At 48.6% G+C, this 19,612-nt stretch overlaps 8 protein-coding genes across 8 annotated transcripts; 4 read left to right on the forward strand and 4 right to left on the reverse strand.

Moving 5' to 3' along the window:
• Positions 1–91: 91 nt before the first annotated feature.
• N7498_008374 (SMP-30/gluconolactonase/LRE family protein) lies at positions 92–2,747 on the reverse strand (the record flags this gene model as incomplete). Its single annotated transcript, XM_058455436.1, has 4 exons — positions 92–826; positions 886–1,151; positions 1,202–1,374; positions 2,176–2,747. 4 exons carry the CDS (start codon positions 2,745–2,747, stop codon positions 92–94), a joined length of 1,746 nt encoding a protein of 581 aa, XP_058305424.1.
• A 1,080-nt stretch (positions 2,748–3,827) lies between these two features.
• N7498_008375 (uncharacterized protein) lies at positions 3,828–4,097 on the forward strand (the record flags this gene model as incomplete). The annotated part of the gene is made up of 1 exon (XM_058455437.1): positions 3,828–4,097. The coding sequence occupies one exon, from the start codon at positions 3,828–3,830 to the stop codon at positions 4,095–4,097; it is 270 nt and encodes an 89-aa protein (XP_058305425.1).
• Positions 4,098–5,980: 1,883 nt separating this feature from the next.
• On the reverse strand, positions 5,981–7,068 carry N7498_008376 (alpha/beta hydrolase; the record flags this gene model as incomplete). The annotated part of the gene is made up of 2 exons (XM_058455438.1): positions 5,981–6,668; positions 6,728–7,068. The coding sequence occupies 2 exons, from the start codon at positions 7,066–7,068 to the stop codon at positions 5,981–5,983; spliced, it is 1,029 nt and encodes a 342-aa protein (XP_058305426.1).
• Positions 7,069–8,568: 1,500 nt separating this feature from the next.
• On the reverse strand, positions 8,569–9,733 carry N7498_008377 (UDP-glucuronic acid decarboxylase family protein; the record flags this gene model as incomplete). Its single annotated transcript, XM_058455439.1, has 3 exons — positions 8,569–9,173; positions 9,247–9,437; positions 9,498–9,733. The coding sequence occupies 3 exons, from the start codon at positions 9,731–9,733 to the stop codon at positions 8,569–8,571; spliced, it is 1,032 nt and encodes a 343-aa protein (XP_058305427.1).
• Positions 9,734–10,851: 1,118 nt separating this feature from the next.
• N7498_008378 (uncharacterized protein) lies at positions 10,852–11,985 on the forward strand (the record flags this gene model as incomplete). Its single annotated transcript, XM_058455440.1, has 1 exon — positions 10,852–11,985. One exon carries the CDS (start codon positions 10,852–10,854, stop codon positions 11,983–11,985), a length of 1,134 nt encoding a protein of 377 aa, XP_058305428.1.
• Positions 11,986–12,397: 412 nt separating this feature from the next.
• Positions 12,398–13,327, forward strand: N7498_008379 (methionyl-tRNA formyltransferase; the record flags this gene model as incomplete). Its single annotated transcript, XM_058455441.1, has 1 exon — positions 12,398–13,327. One exon carries the CDS (start codon positions 12,398–12,400, stop codon positions 13,325–13,327), a length of 930 nt encoding a protein of 309 aa, XP_058305429.1.
• Positions 13,328–13,857: 530 nt separating this feature from the next.
• N7498_008380 (uncharacterized protein) lies at positions 13,858–15,550 on the reverse strand (the record flags this gene model as incomplete). Its single annotated transcript, XM_058455442.1, has 3 exons — positions 13,858–14,934; positions 15,016–15,464; positions 15,511–15,550. The coding sequence occupies 3 exons, from the start codon at positions 15,548–15,550 to the stop codon at positions 13,858–13,860; spliced, it is 1,566 nt and encodes a 521-aa protein (XP_058305430.1).
• A 2,630-nt stretch (positions 15,551–18,180) lies between these two features.
• N7498_008381 (DUF2855 family protein) lies at positions 18,181–19,575 on the forward strand (the record flags this gene model as incomplete). The annotated part of the gene is made up of 3 exons (XM_058455443.1): positions 18,181–18,374; positions 18,424–19,228; positions 19,279–19,575. 3 exons carry the CDS (start codon positions 18,181–18,183, stop codon positions 19,573–19,575), a joined length of 1,296 nt encoding a protein of 431 aa, XP_058305431.1.
• Positions 19,576–19,612: the final 37 nt, after the last annotated feature.

Here is a 19,612-nt window from a genome sequence, read left to right on the forward strand (position 1 = left end):
GTGTTTGTCTTCGAGGTTCTACACTGAAAACGCAATCTAAAGTAAATGAAAATGAGAGAGCCCTCCAGCTAAAATATATGGACTACGGCTCCTAGATGAGCACTTTGTAAATGAAATTCTGCCCCGTCAAAAGCCACATTCCATAGTCACCTCGGCTAGGCCCTCGCTCCAAATTGAAAATGATGTCGTCAGGGGTATTGATCTTGCCCAGCAAGATTCCAGACGCAGGATCGACGACGTCCACGCCTCCCAATACTGCCACCATCAAGTATCCCCTACGAGTCACCTGAAGTCCATCAGGCCAACCAGCCTCGGTCGAGTATACCAAGCGCGGGCTGCTCAGAATTGACCCCTTGATATCAAACGCCCACACGTTTCGCACGCTAGAAGGAGAATGGCTCATGGGCTTGCCGGAGGTCGAGTTGGAATCGGCAACATAAAAAGTGGAACCGTCCGGAGAGAATGCAAGGCCATTTGGCGTTGTCACGACCGAGTTTGATACGGAAACAAGCGCTTTCGTGTTCGTGTTGAAAAAGTAGATCCCGTTGGGTAGTTCTGGAGGTTGCACGCCCGAGAATCCCTGGTTCCAGCCGTATGGAGGATCTGTGAACCAGATGTTTGAGTCGGCGTCAAAAATAAGATCGTTCGGACTGTTGAGGTGGCGTCCGCGGAAGTTGTTCAAGATTGGTACGGCGGTGCCGTCTTTGGGATCAACGGAATAGATTCCTCGAACTGGGCTTCCATTCGTAGTAAGGTATATGCGCCCTTTATGATATCGCCCTCCATTGACATTGGGGAGAGGCGGGGACCTTTCAACCTTGCGCGTCTTTGGATGTGAAATTAGCCTGGGAATATTTGATTGATTCAGTTCGTCAGGTACTCTACCTCGTAGGTGTCCACGTTAACAGCCCACAGCCAGCCCGTCTCACTTGTATCAGCAAAAAACAACTCATTGGTCTCCGGGACATAGGCGGGCGCTTCATGAACCCGAGGCGACTGTCCTTCAAAAGACTGAATTTTCTCAAGCTTTGCACCTGCCCCTATAAGACCGAAGAATGAAGAATCCCATGCGATAAAATCAGACGCCTTGATCTTTTTCAAGACATCTTGAACATGAGGCTGGTCGGACTGGATATCGTAAAATGGCGTTTCTATTAAGTCTTAGCTCGTATACATAGGTTTTGGGTGGGTGCAGACTGACTGATTCCACCGGCCTCCCATTCTCCAGGGATGACCGCCAGATTATCCTTCACAAAAGAAACCGAAACTTGTTCGAAGCCAGCAGGAATCGCATTTAAAAAGCCATCTTCACAAGCTAGCGCAGTCGCATTATGCTGCACTCGGAGGACTGCCTGTTGATTGATGCCCAGCAAGCTGAGAGGAGTAAATGAGGATTCTCCCTAGAGCACGGACAGCAAGGAAGCGCTGAGATTCATCGCGATTTGCAACCTGCTCTCATCCAGCTCCTAGAAATTGATACGAGGAATAACAATTGCGTTCAAGTTTGCTCCTGGCAGTAATTGAGGTGGGAACCCCGCGACCCTGCGTTCTCCACCAACAACCCTCCCCGGACCAACTCCGTCTTGTTCGGACTTGTGTGCGGTCAACTCATTCACGTGACTATTTTTTATACATCTCGAGTAGATTCATTGTTCCTGTTCGAGCTATACTAAAAGAGAGCAGTAATACTATCCTTGATTGATTCCTAGTCACTATGGCTCTTGGTTATTAGACCAGAATCATGAAAGTTAGAATTCGGGCTTTCGGGGACCAACCTTACTGAATACAAGCCGCTTGTTTTGGGCAATTCTTCATAGAATGGTAGCACTTTCTGCTTATGGAAATGAGACATGTCCTCACACTGAAAGAGGCAGGATCGACAATGATCGCTTCACCAAGCAACTAGTATGTATCAAGCGGGACTTCTCTTCCCACATTCGCAACTTTTCCGAGAAACATACCGGACGGAAGATACAGAATACCTCCTACACATGGCTGGGCGTTATATTAATTGATATGTGATGATAGAAATGGAATAGGTTAAATTGGCCGGATGGTATAGTTAGTTATCACGTAACCCGCATAGACATCTACTTAATCTCCAACAGTATAACAAATTGGTAGGGGAGACTAGGCTGACCCATGCGAGCCAATATCACCACCGATCCCATTTACTCTTCATCCCCCACAGACTCAGCCAGTTGATAACTCTTAATCTCCTCCGGGAGATCCGCGTAGTTACCGTCCGCAATGAAATGCTCAATCAGACCATCGGTGACATGCTGAGGGGTGTTTCCGCCGATTGGGAACTGGCGGCCCTCGATAGCAATAATATCTGGGGTCACCGTCCCGGTTGCGCTCTCGGCTTGCTCCAACAAGTCCGAATCAATGGAGCCATCGTTCAAGTCACGCTTACGGCAGGACCGGCAGTCAAACCAGTAGGAACCACGGGAGTTTCCGCTGGCCAGGCACAGGCTCAGACCGTGCCCAGCCTTCTTGATTGTGCCGCAGTTGAGGTTTCCTTTGCGGGCGCAGATGGCTCCTATCGCGGTGGTGGGCAGGCCCAAAAAGAGACTCGAGGTATAGACATTGTTGTGGCTCAGGTCACAACAATCTCTGGTGGAAACGTTGGAGCACTGCGCATAGTTGCCTTTGCATGTGGCCGTGCGGTAATTGCGGATTGTCACCCCGGACACACACGAGGAGCACGCCGCAATGGCGACAATGAAAGTACCCAAGAAGTGCATGTTGAGAAGATAAGAGGTATCCAAGACAGATATAGATAACGATAGAGTTGTTGTTTGGTACGGTGTTGAATGTAGGGACAGGAATCAAGCCCCCTTTTATATCCGAGGGAGAAACCATTTGTTGGAGCTGGGTATTCCAATGGATTCCAATCCGATTACGGGTCATTTCAGAAGTCACACCTATCCGTTCTACCGGAGAGCTGAAGAACACGATGATTGGAGGCCCGAGACTGATGGCATGAGGTTGCAATTCGTCGTGCATAAGAGAAGCTTCACTTTCCAGGCCATCAAGCCAATCAGTACTCGAGGAGTCAAAATGTGGTGTCATAGTTTTCCTGTCCTAGAATGATATTGAGTTTGCGCGAATTCTGCAGGCTGATGTTCCATTTGCAAGGGTCGCTGTGCCTTTCCTGCGGTGAGAATCACAAATAAAAGAAAACAAGCACAAATTGGACCTCGACCTCATAGCTTGGCCCGAGGTCAACATGTATCGCATCTTATACAGGCATAAGTCGTATGCCGTGGCGCTAGGCAACAGAATACCACAACCGTAGGGGTTCTTTGAGAATTGGTAATCTAGGACCAAATCCGTCTAGTGCAAACGAGCTAAAAGTCTCTCGAGTAAGCTCAGTCACCGGGTCCATCAGATACAATAAGCTGCAGATCTTTACAAAAAACCTGATCCCATGGCAGATATTCGCACTAAATATTATCCATGAAAGGGGCGAATACGGCAGGTCATCATTAGTGATCCACACAATATCACTGATCTGAAACTGCCTCTGATACTTGAATGGGAACGGCCTCGAATAGGTAAATGGGCCGCATATAATGAGAAAACTGAAAAAACACCAACCTCTGCACATAAAGCCAAGCTCTGCTTAAAGCGTGTTTGGGGGACTTGGTACTAACTGGACGGCATTCAGGGTTCAGATGTGCCCCACTTTTCGAACGTCAGCATATTTAACTAGCTCGGGGGCCTAATCATCATCCTTTCTTTCAGCAAACAAGGGAATCCATCTAGAAATCTTCCCACAGATATTCCACCTTTTCATTCGAGCGCCCCTGTCTTCTCTGAAAATGACTACCGAGCAACCCGGCGACAACCAGCGCACTGGAGACGGCGGTCCTCCGCTCCGTTCCTTGAAGCCTGACATTGTCTGTCTCGATGGGCATCAGTTCCGCATCAACTATGGCGTTCCACAAGACGTGACTGACCAGCTTGAGTCCCTTTTCATCCAGGACTCCGAGGTTAAGTACGACGATATCCCAGATCATCTGAAGGCCTACGAGGTGGGAATCGACGATCCCACGGGAAGACCCGACCCAGCAGCAGCCAGCCGCCAGTAAACAGCGGCCATGGTTCTATTACTTCTCCAGGCCGAAATGATCTTTTCTTTTGGTCTCGTTACTACATCCCAAGGGACAATCATGATAGAGTTCTGGTTATGCTCAGTCTTATTTTCTGGGGCTTAGCTATCCAGTGGACTGGAATGGTGGTGCTTTACGGGAAGATCTATCGAGCCAGGGAGATACAAAACACTCAGGGCTGGGAAATCGCTCTCATTCAATGCAAAGAGCTTGGGGTGCACCTCAATCTTGAAGTTGTAACCTGATGCCAAAGCAATTTGACATCCTATAGCGTCGGTCATCAGCGGGCACATTATGATCTAATAGAAGCGGTCTCCTACTCAACTCATGAAGCACTCATAGTAGTTTCTTACACGAGCTTTCCTGGCTATTTACTAACTTGTAAAAGAAATATGCCAAGCTCAGCCGTATTCACGTGGTCCTCTACGGAGGGTCTGCAGATCGCTGTGACGCTACCAATGAAGACTATTGTAGGAGTGGAGCGGTTTACTCTACGTTTAATAGGAAAAGTAAGCGTGCCGAAACAAGCCACCGAAGGCCAAGGCTTAGTCTAAAAGGTACCCCCCATCTTATCAGGTATATGCTACGGTGATCCTGCCACGGGCAATTAAAAGGGTAAAAATCACTATAGTGAGCAGACTGTGTCAATGTGAAGTATTCAACAATGGCTAAATCTAAATCCTCATGCGTTTCGGAAACAAGTTTAGTTAAACATTCTATCACGCACTCGACTAAACTTTTGGCTAGCACTGGGACCTATGATCCCCAGGATAAATGCCTAAGGCCCGAAAAGGTCGCCCGCTGGAATCAGAAGCCTAATATGCAGACGTGTATATCATGTTACCTGGGATCTTACTTACGCGAAGCCAATGAGACCGCAATCATGAGAGAGACCAGATTCCCTATAAGGCAGGAGGCAACAATGTCTTCATGCAAAATAAAAGACCCCTCAGTTGCATTTGCTTCCCCTGTAAGAGGCCAGGCGCCCCCAAAAAGTTTTTAGTGCTGCCGAATGGGTTCTGGACCTGTCAGCACCCAATCAGCAATAACCGCAAATTCCACTGATCGAACATGCCGCTCCGGACACAGTACTGTGACCTGGAAGTAGCAGACCATCAGTATTGGAGCCCGGTTAGTTACGAGATCATATTACAGTGAGGAGAATAATGCGCTCACAGCCGGTGACTGGGGACCCACAGGGACTTCTGTAGGATACGACGTTGCAGTAGATTGTCAATTGGCGGGTAAGCTGCATTAGTTGCTCCCTACTTTCATGGTGGGGGCCAAATCACAAGTTCACCTCGGCCAACAGCACGCCACTCAAATGTTGGAATCCTTCCCGAGGCATTTTAGCCCGCAGGAAACTCCTACTAAAGATAGAAACTGTTTCTCGCTCTCTCGGTTGGTCAGCACTAGATGTGATGCAGCGGGTTGGTTGTGCATTGGCTTCGACACTATTCCGACTATTACGCGAAAGAAACACGTCTTCGGGCGCGTTCGAGCCGGCCATGCCCTGGACATTCTGAGGTCAGCAGAACTGTCTTATCTGCGTGAAATCGTTAGTTCCTTCATGATCGTCCGGACACCAACCTGAATGGCCGGTTCTATTGACGCAGGATCTGGTGTCGTTCGGGTCCTGCGTTAGCTAACATAAAAAGATATTGTACTCGAAAGGACCGGTTGGACTGCGAATGATGCATGGACCTTCGAAAACATTTTATTCTCTTCAAGAAATCTCTAGCGGGCCCGCTTATGTATTTTCTGCACAGAATGAGGAATACTCTGGGGCCAGCACACGGGGTACTAAGAAAACAGGAGGTATTTTAAGTTTAAAATGCAAATAAGACCAAGACTTTCGTTGATCACGCTGAGTCGCTCAATTTCTCCTGCATAAACTGCAGGGTCACCGCATTTGCCTCTTCTGCCACAGGCAGCCCGGGAAATACAGTAAAACCATGAGTGGCACCAGGGTAGATCTTAACAATAGTCTCCCCACCGGCAATGCTCCACTTAGAACTCATCAGGATCGTGTCATCAAGCAACGGGTCATCTGTCCCGCAGAGGAAGAGGGCGGGGGGCAACGATCCAGTGGGAGCCGCCGCAACTAGTGCCTGGAGGTCCTCATATAGTGGCGATACACAAGGACTTTTGCGCTCGGCGGTGCTCATGCCCGGTGCATATGCACCAACGAACCGCTCCATGATTTCCAGATTTATCATGAGGGTTTTTTTCGAAGCCGCCACTGTGGGGAGCCCGAGGGCCAGATCAAATAAGCCGTAAGGAAGAACGAGACCCGACAGTTTGTAAGAAGGCCGTGACCGCATCAGCTGCAGGGCTGATAGAGCGGCGAGACAGGCCCCTGCTGACTCTCCGCCGAGAAAGCGAAGGGGGGCGCCGTACACCTCCATTGCGTGGTCCGCCATGTACTCGGCGACGTCGATGGAATCGTACATGGCAGCCGGGTATAAATGTTCCGGGGCCAGACGGTATCCGACCGAGATGGCCGTTAGCTGGCACTTGTTGGCGTATTCTCGGAGGGTGCTATAGGAACTGTCCAAGGAACTAATATCTACCCAGGGCGCGGTAACTGGTGGAGGGGAGAATCTCACTGTTTGTGCGTTGATAGCACGAAACCGCCCCCATGAAAGTGCAGGAAGATGCCATTGCTGGGCCGGCTATTATCGGGCTTATATATGCGGATGGGGATCTCACGGCCAGCATCGCGTGAAGGAACAGTGCCATCGAGAGCCTCCGGGAGATAGACGGGCTTGGGCAGTGACGTCTGACCAAGCTCCCACATCTCACGGTATTTTTCAATGTCTACCTCCCACCATCGGGGCCCGGTGGTGGTGATGTTTTCCAATAGAGCTGCAGCTTTCCTTGTTGACTCCGTGACGTTCTCCGGGGAGAACTTGGAGATGTCAAGGGTGATATCACTGGCGATCGGCATCGTGAAAGGAGTTTGCAGATCGATGAAGAGTGAGCTTTCTGGGTGAATAGTGTGAATATGATGACGGGAAAATCATTCAGCACGAAGGGGGAAATTTTTTCGGACCCCTCCTAGTGATCAATTTATCTAATTCTCCCTCGGCCCCTCCAAGATCCACCGGAAGACGCCCTAGCAGAGCCGCAGTCAGAAAATGTAGCCATACTAGTTTTGGCTAGTGTCGCGGATCTTCCCGAGCGGCCGCAACACTGCCTCAATCTGCCTACCAGTGCTGTGCGAGCAGGCCCTGTGGAACCTTTCGGAGAGGCTACGCCTAGGCTGTACTTTGTGAGGTATGAAAAGTGGCGCAGCACTAACTCGGGCCTTTCCATGCTGACTTCACGGCCGCCGACCCGATTCCTGTTCGGCCGGGAAGAACCGATGGCGCTCTCATGGTGTAGTAGACCTTTCTAGGTGGCTATATTATCTTTATTGTCACTTTCACAAAATCTGGACACCGTAATAGGGACACTTACCGAAGTAGCTGACCAGCTGGTTGCTGAAAAAAAGGCAGAGTCTCCGGGTGAAGGCCGAGGCTTCGACTGATGAGACTTCCTGCTGGATAGCTGGCAGTGGAGGAAATGATAAAAGACCGGAGAAATCACCGTAACTGAGCGGAAGTAGTATTGGATAATAGAAGGAATTAAGTAATTCGAGATTAGGACTGGTGCCGACATCTTGGAGAAGACGTTCGAATTGTTCATCGGTGAGAGCTTCCACATTAGAGATACCCATAAGAGATAGAAATACGAAGGCAACATGGACAGGGCATTTGTATATTTGTTTATGCATCGTGGACGGTTATTAGCTCTTGGGATCCACTCAAATACTCAGCGTTCAGGAAATTAGTATCAACAAATTTGCACGCCCGAGCAGGTGTCGGCGTCCACACTTGTTGATCAATGCGGCTGTCTCATCTCCTATTCATTCTTTTTGCTCTGTTTCACTGCAAAATTATATCATATATCGGAATCCCTTCTGCAATTGACGGGCCGCTGCAATGTCAATGCCCTCAACATCGGCAGTAATCTGCAACCTGCGGAGCTCCTTCTCGGTCAACTGCACATTCTCATTTTCCAATCGCTCCTGTCGTTTGTTGAGAGTGTTTAATGTGAAATACATGAAAATAGCCGATAGACCACCCAGCGCCTGTAGAGCAATGCAAACCCCAAGGGCAACACGATAGTAGGGTTTCTCAGAGTTTTAGTAGGTGTAAGGGGTCAAGATGCTGGCCGAATTTCAAATCGAGTTAATGAAGGCGTAGGCAGCAGCACGCTTGGCAGGGGACGTGGAAGAGACTTTGCAATGCAGGAATACAGAGTACCAAGTTCAGCAAATGTGAAGTTCACCAAAAAAAAAAAAAAAAGAATACCGTGCTCCAGATGACTCAGTGGTAGGGTTCACCGATCCTTGTATTTCTTGAAATAAACTCAGACTCACGATAACCATGAAGAGCGCGGATGACTAGGACAAGCAAGCCTCATGCATATGCCACTCAATCGTTTTCTGCAATCCATATTCCAATTGCACCACTGGCGCCCAGCCAAGCCTGGCCATCGCCAATGCAATCTGCGGCCGTCGGACTTGCGTATCATCTACGGGGCGTGGATGATACGTGATTGATACTTTTTCCTTGCCTGTCACCTTAGCAACAAGTTCTACTATTTTCTCCGCCAGCCTTTGAATAGTGATTTCTGCGTCATTGCCAATGTTAACTGGGCCGTCACCATAAACGCTGTTCATCAGCCTATAGAGTCCTTCGATGCAATCTGAAATGAACTGGAATGACCGAGTTGCGGAACCATCGCCAGTGACTCGTATATCTCGATCGGCTATCGCGGAAGCAATAAAGCTTGAAACCACCCGGCCATCACCAGCGCCCATTCTTGGCCCATAGGTGTTGAATATGCGAGCTATTCTGATATCCACTCCGAACTGCTCGCGATATGCGTAACATAGAGCTTCCGCAACTCGCTTTCCTTCGTCGTAGCATGAGCGCGGTCCGAAGGGGTTGACATTGCCCCAGTAGGTTTCTGGTTGCGGATGAACTTGAGGATCGCCGTAAACCTCTATACTCATTAAATATTTAATTAGTGAGGTAAATGAGTGAAGGGAGGCTGTAATATCATTCCTCTCACGAACCTGATGTGCTTGTGTGTAGTATGCGAATGCCTCTGCGCTTTGCAAGTTCCAGGATATTCTCAGTGCCAAGAAAGCAAGTTTTCAGGGTTCCTAATGGATTTTTCTGATACTGTATCGGACTCGCCGGGCATGCAAGATTGTAGATCTGATCGATTTCACGTAATTCTTTGAGAGGGGATTGAATGTTGTGGCTGACATAAATAGTTAGTGCGAGATTTTAAACTGTCATTCTGAATGGTCAGAATACCCACTTGATCAGAGTGAACCGAGTGTCGTTGTCGAGGTGTCTGAGATTGCTAGGAGATCCAGTCTCGAAGCTATCCACACCTATCACACGATGACCTTTCTCCAGGAGAAAGTCGACCAGGTTCGATCCCAGAAACCCTGCGCACTGATTACTGGTAAGTGATGGACCATTGATGACTGTGTCAAATTCTTTGCTTACTCCTGTAACGAGGATGGTTTTGGAGCCATGTGTGCCATTCATCTCGTGAGGGGTTTCTCTGGTGCGACTCTGAGACGGGTTTTTTTTGATGAGATGACAGGGATAAGGAAAGGCAAGCTTCCAAAAAGTCTAATGTACATTCACATTGTGCTCTAGAGGGACTTCCCATGGAAGTAGGTGTTCTCATGTCTGTCCTCGCAGAATTGATCAGTAATTTTACCCCCACAATGATAAGATTCAGTATTGCCTAGTATTGATTGCCTAGTGTTGCACCAGTGGGCCGAAATGCTATTTACTCCACTGTTCACGATCGGAGCAAATGTGCTTTTACATGAAGAGTTCGATGAGGGGGCGAAGGTCTGTGCGTTACGGCTTCGTGTGATAGGTGATGCTGTACACACTGCTGGGCCCTTGACGCTGAGTGATTCGATGTTCTTGCCGTGATATCCTATCTCTAATATGAGTAGTATATTGGAGAAATCCCTCACATACTCGCCCTCACATGAACAGAGGCTGCCGGCACGATCGCCGGTTCTTCCCAGTCCGATCTTTGGGGCTGACCCCTCGAGCTCGTATCTCCACTGACGATCCCTGCATCGACATTGTGCGTGCATGCCTTTAGTTACTCGAGGTCATCTATACTTTTCACACTGTCGATGTACCGTGATAAGACACAAGGTTTCACCCGATGGTGCCGATCAATTACTGAAGTAGGACATCTTCATCTTTCAGTAGAGTATGTATGTTGTTACCGCCGGTCGGACCTGTATGCTCTAGCAGCCTACTTCGTGTTCGTAATGGTCATGCATGAATACTGCAGTAGAGTATGTATGTTGTTACCGCCGGTCGGACCTGTATGCTCTAGCAGCCTACTTCGTGTTCGTAATGGTCATGCATGAATACTGCAGTAGATTTTTGGCTTGCTGAAGGGGCCACGATGACCCCTGCAAGTCCCAATTCCCCAAGTTCCCAACTACTCGAGGTAAGGAACTCTGCGTGTCATTACCGTACGAAGTTTTGACAGACTCCACACCGAATTTTACTGACAGCATAATAAATCATGGAGTACCGTGTCAGCTAGCTGTTCATGGCATTCCCGACGACCGCTCTTGTCCTACGATCCCAGGAGCCTGTTCTAGTCAGTGTCAAAAATTCCAAAAATGATTCCAAACAACATTCCCCCTGTCACAGGAAAGGAGCTCGAATATATTGCGCAAGTTGTGAGCGGAGGCGCACTTGGTGAGGGTGGTCCTTTTAGCAAGCGATGCCAACACTGGCTTGAAGAACGCCTCCATGGCTCTAAAGTGTTCTTGACTCCATCCTGCACAGCAGCTCTCGAGCTTGCAGCGCTATCGCTTGACCTAGATCCTGGAGACGAGGTCATTGTGCCCAGTTACACCTTCATGTCTACTGCAAATGCCTTTCTCCTCCGCGGTGCCTCCCTGGTTTACGTGGATATTAATCCAGGCACAATGAATATAGACCCTGTCAAGGTCCGAGAAGCTATTACATTGAAAACCCGTGCAATTGTTCCGGTTCACTATGCTGGCGTCCCATGTGACATGGATGCCATATTTGAAGCCATCGGCTCTCGCAAAGATATCTACATCGTGGAAGATGCAGCGCAAGGCCTGTTCTCTTTTGACAGAAATGGGAAGGCCCTTGGTAGTATAGGGAACCTTGGATGCCTGAGCTTTGGTGGTGCCAAGAACTTAACATCCGGCGGCGCTGGTGGAGCCATTATTGTCAATGACAAGAAGCTCATCGATCGCGTTGAAACAATTCGAGACAAGGGAACCAATCGACCTCAATTCCTCAGAGGCGAGGTGGGTCACTACACCTGGCAGCGTGCCGGCGTCAGTCATGTCCTCACTGAAATACAATCAGCCTACCTATGGGCGCAATTAGAGTGCGCGGACGAAATCCAGTCCCACAGGCTACGTATATGGGAACTATACCGTCAGGCCCTGGTTCCGCTTGTTGGAGAACGACTTGAGTTGCCACCCATTTGCTTGCAAGGCCAACATAATGCCCATATTTTCTTTGTCAAACTTAAAAACAAAGAAGAGTCGGTTCAATTCACCTCTGCCATGCAAGACAAAGGGATTTCAGTTTCGGCTCACTACAGCCCCTTGCATCGGAGTGTCCCTGGTTCTCATGGTCGGCATGTGCTACATCCCCAGGATTACACGTCGACAGAAAGCGAGCGGCTTATTCGTCTTCCCCTTTTCTACGCTATGACCAAAGCGCAGGCTGATTATGTTATTGAACAAGTCAAGCACTATTTTGCCTAGTTCACAGAACCGCCCAAGTTTAGAAATATGGATTATACATTTTGGCCGAAAACCCAGGAAGAAAAATTGAGACTTCCACAATACCCACCTGCAAGGGTAAAGGTTTTTCATTAATAAGTGAAAATTGCAGGTCTGGGTATGGTAAATTTACGATCGTACTGTATACAAATATTTTTGATGACATAGAGACTCCATGGTCAGGCCCGCGTCGACTGGAATCTATGAAGCTTATTAGATATGCTCTAATGAGCGGTCTGGAAATGAGGGGCATTCAGGTACACCCGCACTCTTTCCATGCCACCAGGACCCTGGTTTTCCAATCTGGGTAGCATCAAGATTTTCGACTTGTGCTGGCAAGACGATTCTTCGAAGTTGTACCGTGAAGTCGTCACAATTTCACCTTATCATCGTCATGGTTTCCGCGGTTGTTTTCGGATACCATAACGTGGGTGTGCGATGCCTGTCTGTCCTTTTGGCACATAATATCCAAGTAAAGCTAGTGGTCACCCACTCTGACGATGAGGCTGAAAACATATGGTTTGACAGCGTGAAGGAATTCGGCTGCTTGCACGGAATACCTGTGATTAGCCCTCAATCTCCCAATACCGAAAGCTTGATCTCCCAAATGCGGGCATTGCGGCCTGACTTCATATTCTCCTTCTACTATCGCTCAATTCTCAGCGTCGACTTGTTGAGCACCGCTACACTTGCATGCTACAACATGCACGGTTCGCTCCTCCCCAAATACCGTGGCCGAGCTCCTGTTAACTGGGCCATTATTCACGGCGAGACCGAGGCCGGAGCTACTCTCCATGAGATGGTCAAAAAGCCCGATGCTGGGGCAATCGTTGGCCAAATGACAGTACCTATTCTCCCCAATGATACGGCCGCGGACGTCTTCACCAAGGTGCTGGTTGCGGCAGAAATGGTTCTAGACAGGGCTTTGCCTTCGATCATTAATGGGACTCTGGAAAAAGTCCCAATGGATCTTAGCAAGGGCTCATACTTTGGCGGTCGGAAACCTGCAGACGGGAAGATTGATTGGAAAATAATGGGGGCAAAGCAAATTCACAATCTCGTGCGGGCTGTTTCTCATCCTTACCCAGGGGCTTTTACCCACACCTCTAAGGGAAAGCTGGTTATCTGGCGCACAATTCTTATGAATGATGACCAGGCTACGCCGCCCGTTGGAGAGCCCTGTTTATGGGAGCAGGGTGGGCTACTATTTGCCGTGGCTTGTGATGGCAAGGCGCTTCGGATCATCTCAGCGGTGTTAGGTGAACATGAATTGAATGCAAAGACCTTTTTGGGGTGGTTTGACTTCCCGTTCATGCTCGTCTAGCATATTTGTACTGGAATATCTGTTATCCAGCCTAGCTCGCCGTTGAGGGGGGAGGAGGTGGCTATAAAAGAACTCCCCCCAGTAGGCAGGCAAAATGAGATGAATTGGGGATTACAGAGGTTCGAATAACTTCTAAATGAAAAAGTACTTTAATGCCCTCTATCGAAACGACTAATTGTAATATGGTAGCAGTGTAGAACAGTCCACCAGGCGATGCCTGATTACTCGGTCATGATGGTAATGTTCCAGGGTCCTCAACGGTAGGATAAGGTTGGTTTCTCGACACAATATGCCACGAAGCTTTTGTATTTACCAAAGACGATTCCTCCGTGAACTATCTATTGTGGACTGGAATCGGCCCACAAAATTTAATATTTGGAGACATTCACCCACTAAGTCTAATTAGATAGTTCATTTGAAGTTGAAATGCCTTGTGAAGGCGAGTGTCAAAATAAGCGAGAGATATAAGTCAGCTGATGACCTCGTATTATAGCTTTATGAGGCCACTGAATATAATCCGACACAGTGGTTCATGTGACTCGTTTCCCAATGCAAATATACCTACAGCCTAAGGCTTGTAGGTATTCTCCATCCAACATGTTTCGCCCATCAAAAATAAGCTTTGGTCCTTGCATGCTATCAACGACAGTTCTCCAATCCAGGGACTCGTGAATGCGAATACGGACATTTAGGCCAGCTTTCCTTTCATGCATGTCGGGGGAATTGAGCGTCGGTGGTAAGTTCAGATTTGACGAGTCTCGGGGTATTGCCCGTAATGGTGTGTGGAAATCATCCCAATCTGTTACAACCACAACCGCATCTGCACCAGTGCATGCTTGGTATGCCGTTTTGCAAATTTGGAGTTGTCCCGGCTCGGCTTTTGATAATCTCATGCTCGAGTCAGCCAGTATTTGGCTTTCCGGTACTAGTGGATCATATACAGACACGAAAGCACCTTCTGCCAAAAGACCTCGGACCAAAGTGATGGCGGCCGAATTCCTGGTGTCGGATGTATTCTTTTTGAACGCGAATCCCAGAATTGCGATAAATTTCTTGCCGACGCATCCATGCATGTGGGAAATGATGCGCTCAAGAAAGCGCGCTTTTTGGTACTCATTTATCTCCACTACTGATGCCCAGTAATTGGCCACCTGTTCCAACCCTAGGCCTCGAGCTAGGTAAACCAGACAAGAGATGTCTTTTTTGAAGCATCCACCGCCCCATCCAAGTGACGGTTGAAGCATTGCTCTGGTAATGCGTCGATCTAAGCCGCATGCAGTCGAAACAAAGTTGATGTCTGCACCAGTCTCTTCGCAGATCGAGGCCAGCGAGTTGATACTGCTCACTCGTTGTGCTAAAAGTGCATTGGCCGCAAGCTTGGACAATTCCGATGACCACGAATCCATGTGAATAATCAAGTCATCCGGCACCCATTTTCTGTAGATTTCTGCTAGTTTGTCTGAGGCTTTGCGGCCAGAAGGCGTCATTTCACTTCCAATCAATATTCTCGACGGATAAAGTAGATCGGATATAATTGTTCCCTCGGATAGAAACTCGGGGTTGGAGAGGACTTCGAAATGACATGCGCCATTAGCTTCTGTTTTCAGCTACACTCAAACAAAAGTCAGAATTGAGACATCGGCTACTGCAAAGGTTCTGAGGACGACTGGAAGATGAGATGCACATACCAAGTCCCGAAGGGTACTCGCTGTTCCACACGGAACAGTAGATTTTTCAACGATGATCTTATCGGTCTTGGCTACTCGTGCAATCGTTCTAACAGCAGCCTTAAGGTTGGTCATATCCAGCGCGAATCCCTCCCCAGGGCCCGTAGTCTTTGTGCGCGTGTCAATGCAAAGAAAGATCATTTCTGCCTCTTCGATCGCGACTTCAACGTTTGTTGAGAATGTCAAGTTGCATTTGGACAATCCGTTTGCATGATGCCCTTCGTTGAAAGAGAACCCACGGACTGAATTGTGACCTCGTTCGCGAACAGCCAACAGAATCTCCGAGAGTCCCGGTTCGTACAGTGGCAAAGTGTCCGAATTCCATGCATCAATAATCTCTGGATTGATATCTACCACCGCAGTCTGTATATGTGCGCATTGGGAAGCAATGACTGTGCCTAATGGTCCCCCTTGAAGTTGTTAGGATCAGATGGCAGATCATCGGACTTGACTTACCAACAAATCCTGCTCCAATACAGGCAACCCTTCGGACCATGCTGTTGACCTAGCCAGGAGGGGACTTTTTGGGATTAAAAGATGGTACGCTCCGCGAGCAAGAAATTCGTTGAGGTGAAAAAAGAATGTCCCGCGAATGGTTCTACTTTACGGGTGTCATTTCAAGCCGATCGACTGATCCCGGCCAAGAAATCGCGTTATGGTGGAAGCAACCAATCGAACAGCAGAGACGGGTAGTTTGTACCACGTTACCACGTCTCACAAAGAGCCATGATGTAAACGCGCTTAGTCCCCACCGTAACACCATAAACAAATGCAGATCTATCCGAATCTCTCGGCGCCTGCAGGTCGTGTGGCGGTGAAGAACGCCAAGATCCACTAGTGATACTCCGTATGCAATACCAAATCTAGCCCTGGAGTGATTATTGGAGGACATGTAGATTGCCGATCGATTTTATGAGAAGTATACAGCACGAGACCACCAACACATCACCTGCGATGAAAATTTGAGATGGTAATTTTACCCTAACGTAATTCACAAACGACCCGCCCACCCCAAAACACCATATTATATGCTGTGTTTTACAAACTTTTATCTCAACAACCATCGCTCTAATTTATTACAATATAAGTATACTGGTATTGCTCGGGGAAGCGTAGACGGGGCTGTTGGGGGGCTTGAGGGGCGGGCGGAGCTGGTTGATGATTTGAAGTCTGTGGATGGGGGATATGCGGATCGGTCCGGTCGGGAGAGCCGGGCAGCGGCTAAGCCATCATAAAATGTTTACGAGTCACATTGATTTATGTTTTTCTCCAAGGGCTATCTATTTAACCTCATACTCGATTCGTCAAGCACCTAGCATCTCATTGGCTGCCCCAGACAGGAACCGGCTAACCGTCATTGTTCACCAGTTGCTGCCTCTCGTCGGCGGACCGAGGTTTCAAGTCTTGGGCTGTCATTGTCGGTGGCCACATCAAATACTGTGCCATATTCGGTACGACGCTTAGCAATATCAACCACACTATAAGTGTCCATGTCAAAGATAGGGCTGATCAGCAAAGCTAGGGATTTGGATAGTAATAAATTTCTCACGGTGAAAAGCTACGACTGTCGGCAGTATGACAAATAGATGATAAAATGTAAGATAAGATATAGCTGGCCGGATGGTGTAGTTGGTTATCACGTATCGTTAACACCGATAAGGTCCTGGGATCGAGCCCCAGTCTGGTCATGTTTTTTATGTCTTTTTTTTTTTTTTTTTTTTTTCACTAGTGCGGCGTTTCACCTATTGAGATTTAGCCAAGCTTATAGACTAGTCGATCCCGCTGCTTTTGAAATTCGCTCGGCTAGTCTTGGGACAAATCTGGCTAATGGAACCGCTTCCTTACGGGCAGGAAAAGTGAAGACTAGTGAACGGGATATGCCATCATTGAGATAGCCTCTAACCTTCAATTGCACGTGGCGTCGTAGCATTCTCTAAACCTCGTCCTGATCCTCGATAAAAATCTGAAAAACATACTACAGAAGTCGGCTACTTAGCTAATACGTCCCTATTCAGGACTGCTATGTAATCATTCGATACCGACTAACTAGTTAGCTGTCCTTAATATTTGACATCGAAGATCCGGACACTATAGACTCTCTCGTGGACACTTTTATACTTACGGTAGGAAATTCAAGCGGCTACGGTACTGGTGGGTCTGGTAGGGGACTGACCCAGAAACAACAGAACAAGAGACCGAGACATATAGGAGTAAGATAACCGCAGTTAACATATCAAATTTCAATAGTACGCTTTACCAAGAACGGCCGCAAATAATACGACAAAAGAAAGATAAAAGAAAGGAGAAGAAAATCCGAGAAATAATTTTTTTTTAAAAAAAGAACGCACTATGGATACCCTGATACACAACATACAGATCACCCAATATTCGCGAAGCCAGTGACGTGGGGAGAGGTTACGGTGGAAGTCGCGAATCTTTCAACGGCTTTGGGGCCGGGTCTGGGGGTTTTCAGACGGAGTGCCGGCACTGTAGTTTCACATCTCAGGTTGTCAAAGAGCCTGATCCGAGAATTGCATATTATTGAATGAGCTATGGAGCACTACTTTATAACTTATTATTGAATCTGCTGCCTTTCTAGCAATAGCGGCCAGAATGGTCCGAACCAAGTTCAAACTAGCCACAACCGAAGCACCCACTCCCAGCTTGATGTCCACAAGGAGGGGCATGATGGTCGAGGTGACAAGCTTTTGTGTACACTGCCACTGTACAGTAGCCGGGTGGACTGTGAACGGACATGCCGAGATTCCGATGTCCGAAACGACCTCCCTCAGCTTGATAAGGGCTCTCCAAGATTTGGAATATCATGCCAAGAGATTCAAAGCATGGAGGCTAGGCCAATCGGTGGTGCATGGGTCCGTCCCGGCTGACGGCCTGACCCTATTGATACGAAGAGTTACGGCACATTGGCACATTGAGTGTTAATGGAAATGAGTATAATTGAATTTCAAAGTGTGAATGTGAAACCGGGGGCCAAATGAGAAGCTGAGCCACTGACCGTTCAGAGGGCTCAGGCAGAACAATAATCCCACCCTACTCCACCTCGGTTGGGTTGGCACCCTCTTTCGTCTCCGTCTGACCGCATCCCAGGCATTAACCTCATTCATAATGGAATCTCCTACTAGAAATCCCGAGATGATCCACGTTGTCAGCAAGACCGACAATCGTCAACACACCGTGGTAAATATTCCTCCATCACTCGACCAAACACTGCCTGCCTCGTCGCTCCGTGCGCAACCGGTCCTTCTAGGATTGACGTCGAATAACCTGAGTTACGCCCGCGGAGGAGATCTACTGCATTGGTATTCCGACGCTGTCCTGCGCAGGGTTCGTGGTCATTAACCGTCACAGGTGGAAAACATATCCGGTCCCACCCACTACCCCGTCCGGATACAACGATCAATCTTCCTGGGGTATAGTCCCGGCATGGGGGTATGCTACCGTCACCGAGAGCAGTATCCCTGGAATCCTACCTGACTCCTTGATCTGGGGCTACTGGCCTACCGCAACGTCGCCTACTCTCCTGCGCTTGGAACCTAGGGATTTGGAAGGTCACTGGGTCGAGGTTAGCAGCCACCGACAACAGCTCATGCCTATATACAATCGCTACGAACAAACCCACCCTGACGAAGAGAAGAACCTGGATGAGCGGGCATGGTGTGCTCTCTTCCGAGGAGTCTGGGTCGCCGGATATCTGCTAAATGAGTACGTATTTTCTCCTGACCCGCGAGCAAGAGAACCAGTTCACCCGCTAGGCGCGGCGAGCAAATTGCCCTGGTCCGCGGACGATGCGGATCTCTCGTCGGCCGTTGTAATGGTTTTAGGCGCGTCTACCAAGGTCGCCCGCTCGTTTTTGTGGTGTCTATTCGATCGTCCCAAGGAAAGTAGACCGCTGGGCTTGGTACAGGTGACTTCGTCCCCTGGTGCTTTGCAGGAGGTAGCAGATAGAAAAGGCTGGCGGGTTTTGTCCAGGACATTGGCATACACGGAAATTGACCAAGCGACCAGATGGATTGAGGGTCTGCAGCCGTCAAAGGTGGTAATTGTGGACTGCGGCGCGCGGGATCATGTCCTTCATCAGATATGTCGGAATCTGCAAGGGTCGGAGCTCCGGTTATGCAAAACGGTTATTGTGCAGATGGGCGGTCAACAAAAGGTTGGTCTCTCTTAATCTGTATCTGAACAATTTTAGTTGACTCGATTTAGGTATACACAACCGAAGAAGTCCAGGCAGCTCGTGCAGCTATGCAGTCCCTGGGGAAGATCCAATACAACACCTCTGCCATCCAAGACACCGTGATCGACCGGGAGGGGGCTGGAACGTATTTCGGAAAGGTCTCGCATAGGTGGAAGGAATGGCTCGCAGACCGTGCCTCTGCCATCCCAGACATGAAGCTGGTCTGGGGACAGGGCATTGCTGGAGCAATGGGAATCTACGGGGGATGGGAGAAACTGTCCAATGGTGCAGTGCGCCCTGAAGAAGGATTGGTGTATGCCCTATAGAGAGATATCCTCAAATAATCGGATAGATTCAATCGCA

The sequence above is a fragment of the Penicillium cinerascens genome, assembly GCF_028974065.1.
Source record: "Penicillium cinerascens strain IBT 15544 chromosome Unknown scaffold_4_segment0_segment0, whole genome shotgun sequence".
Classification (NCBI taxonomy): domain Eukaryota; kingdom Fungi; phylum Ascomycota; class Eurotiomycetes; order Eurotiales; family Aspergillaceae; genus Penicillium; species Penicillium cinerascens.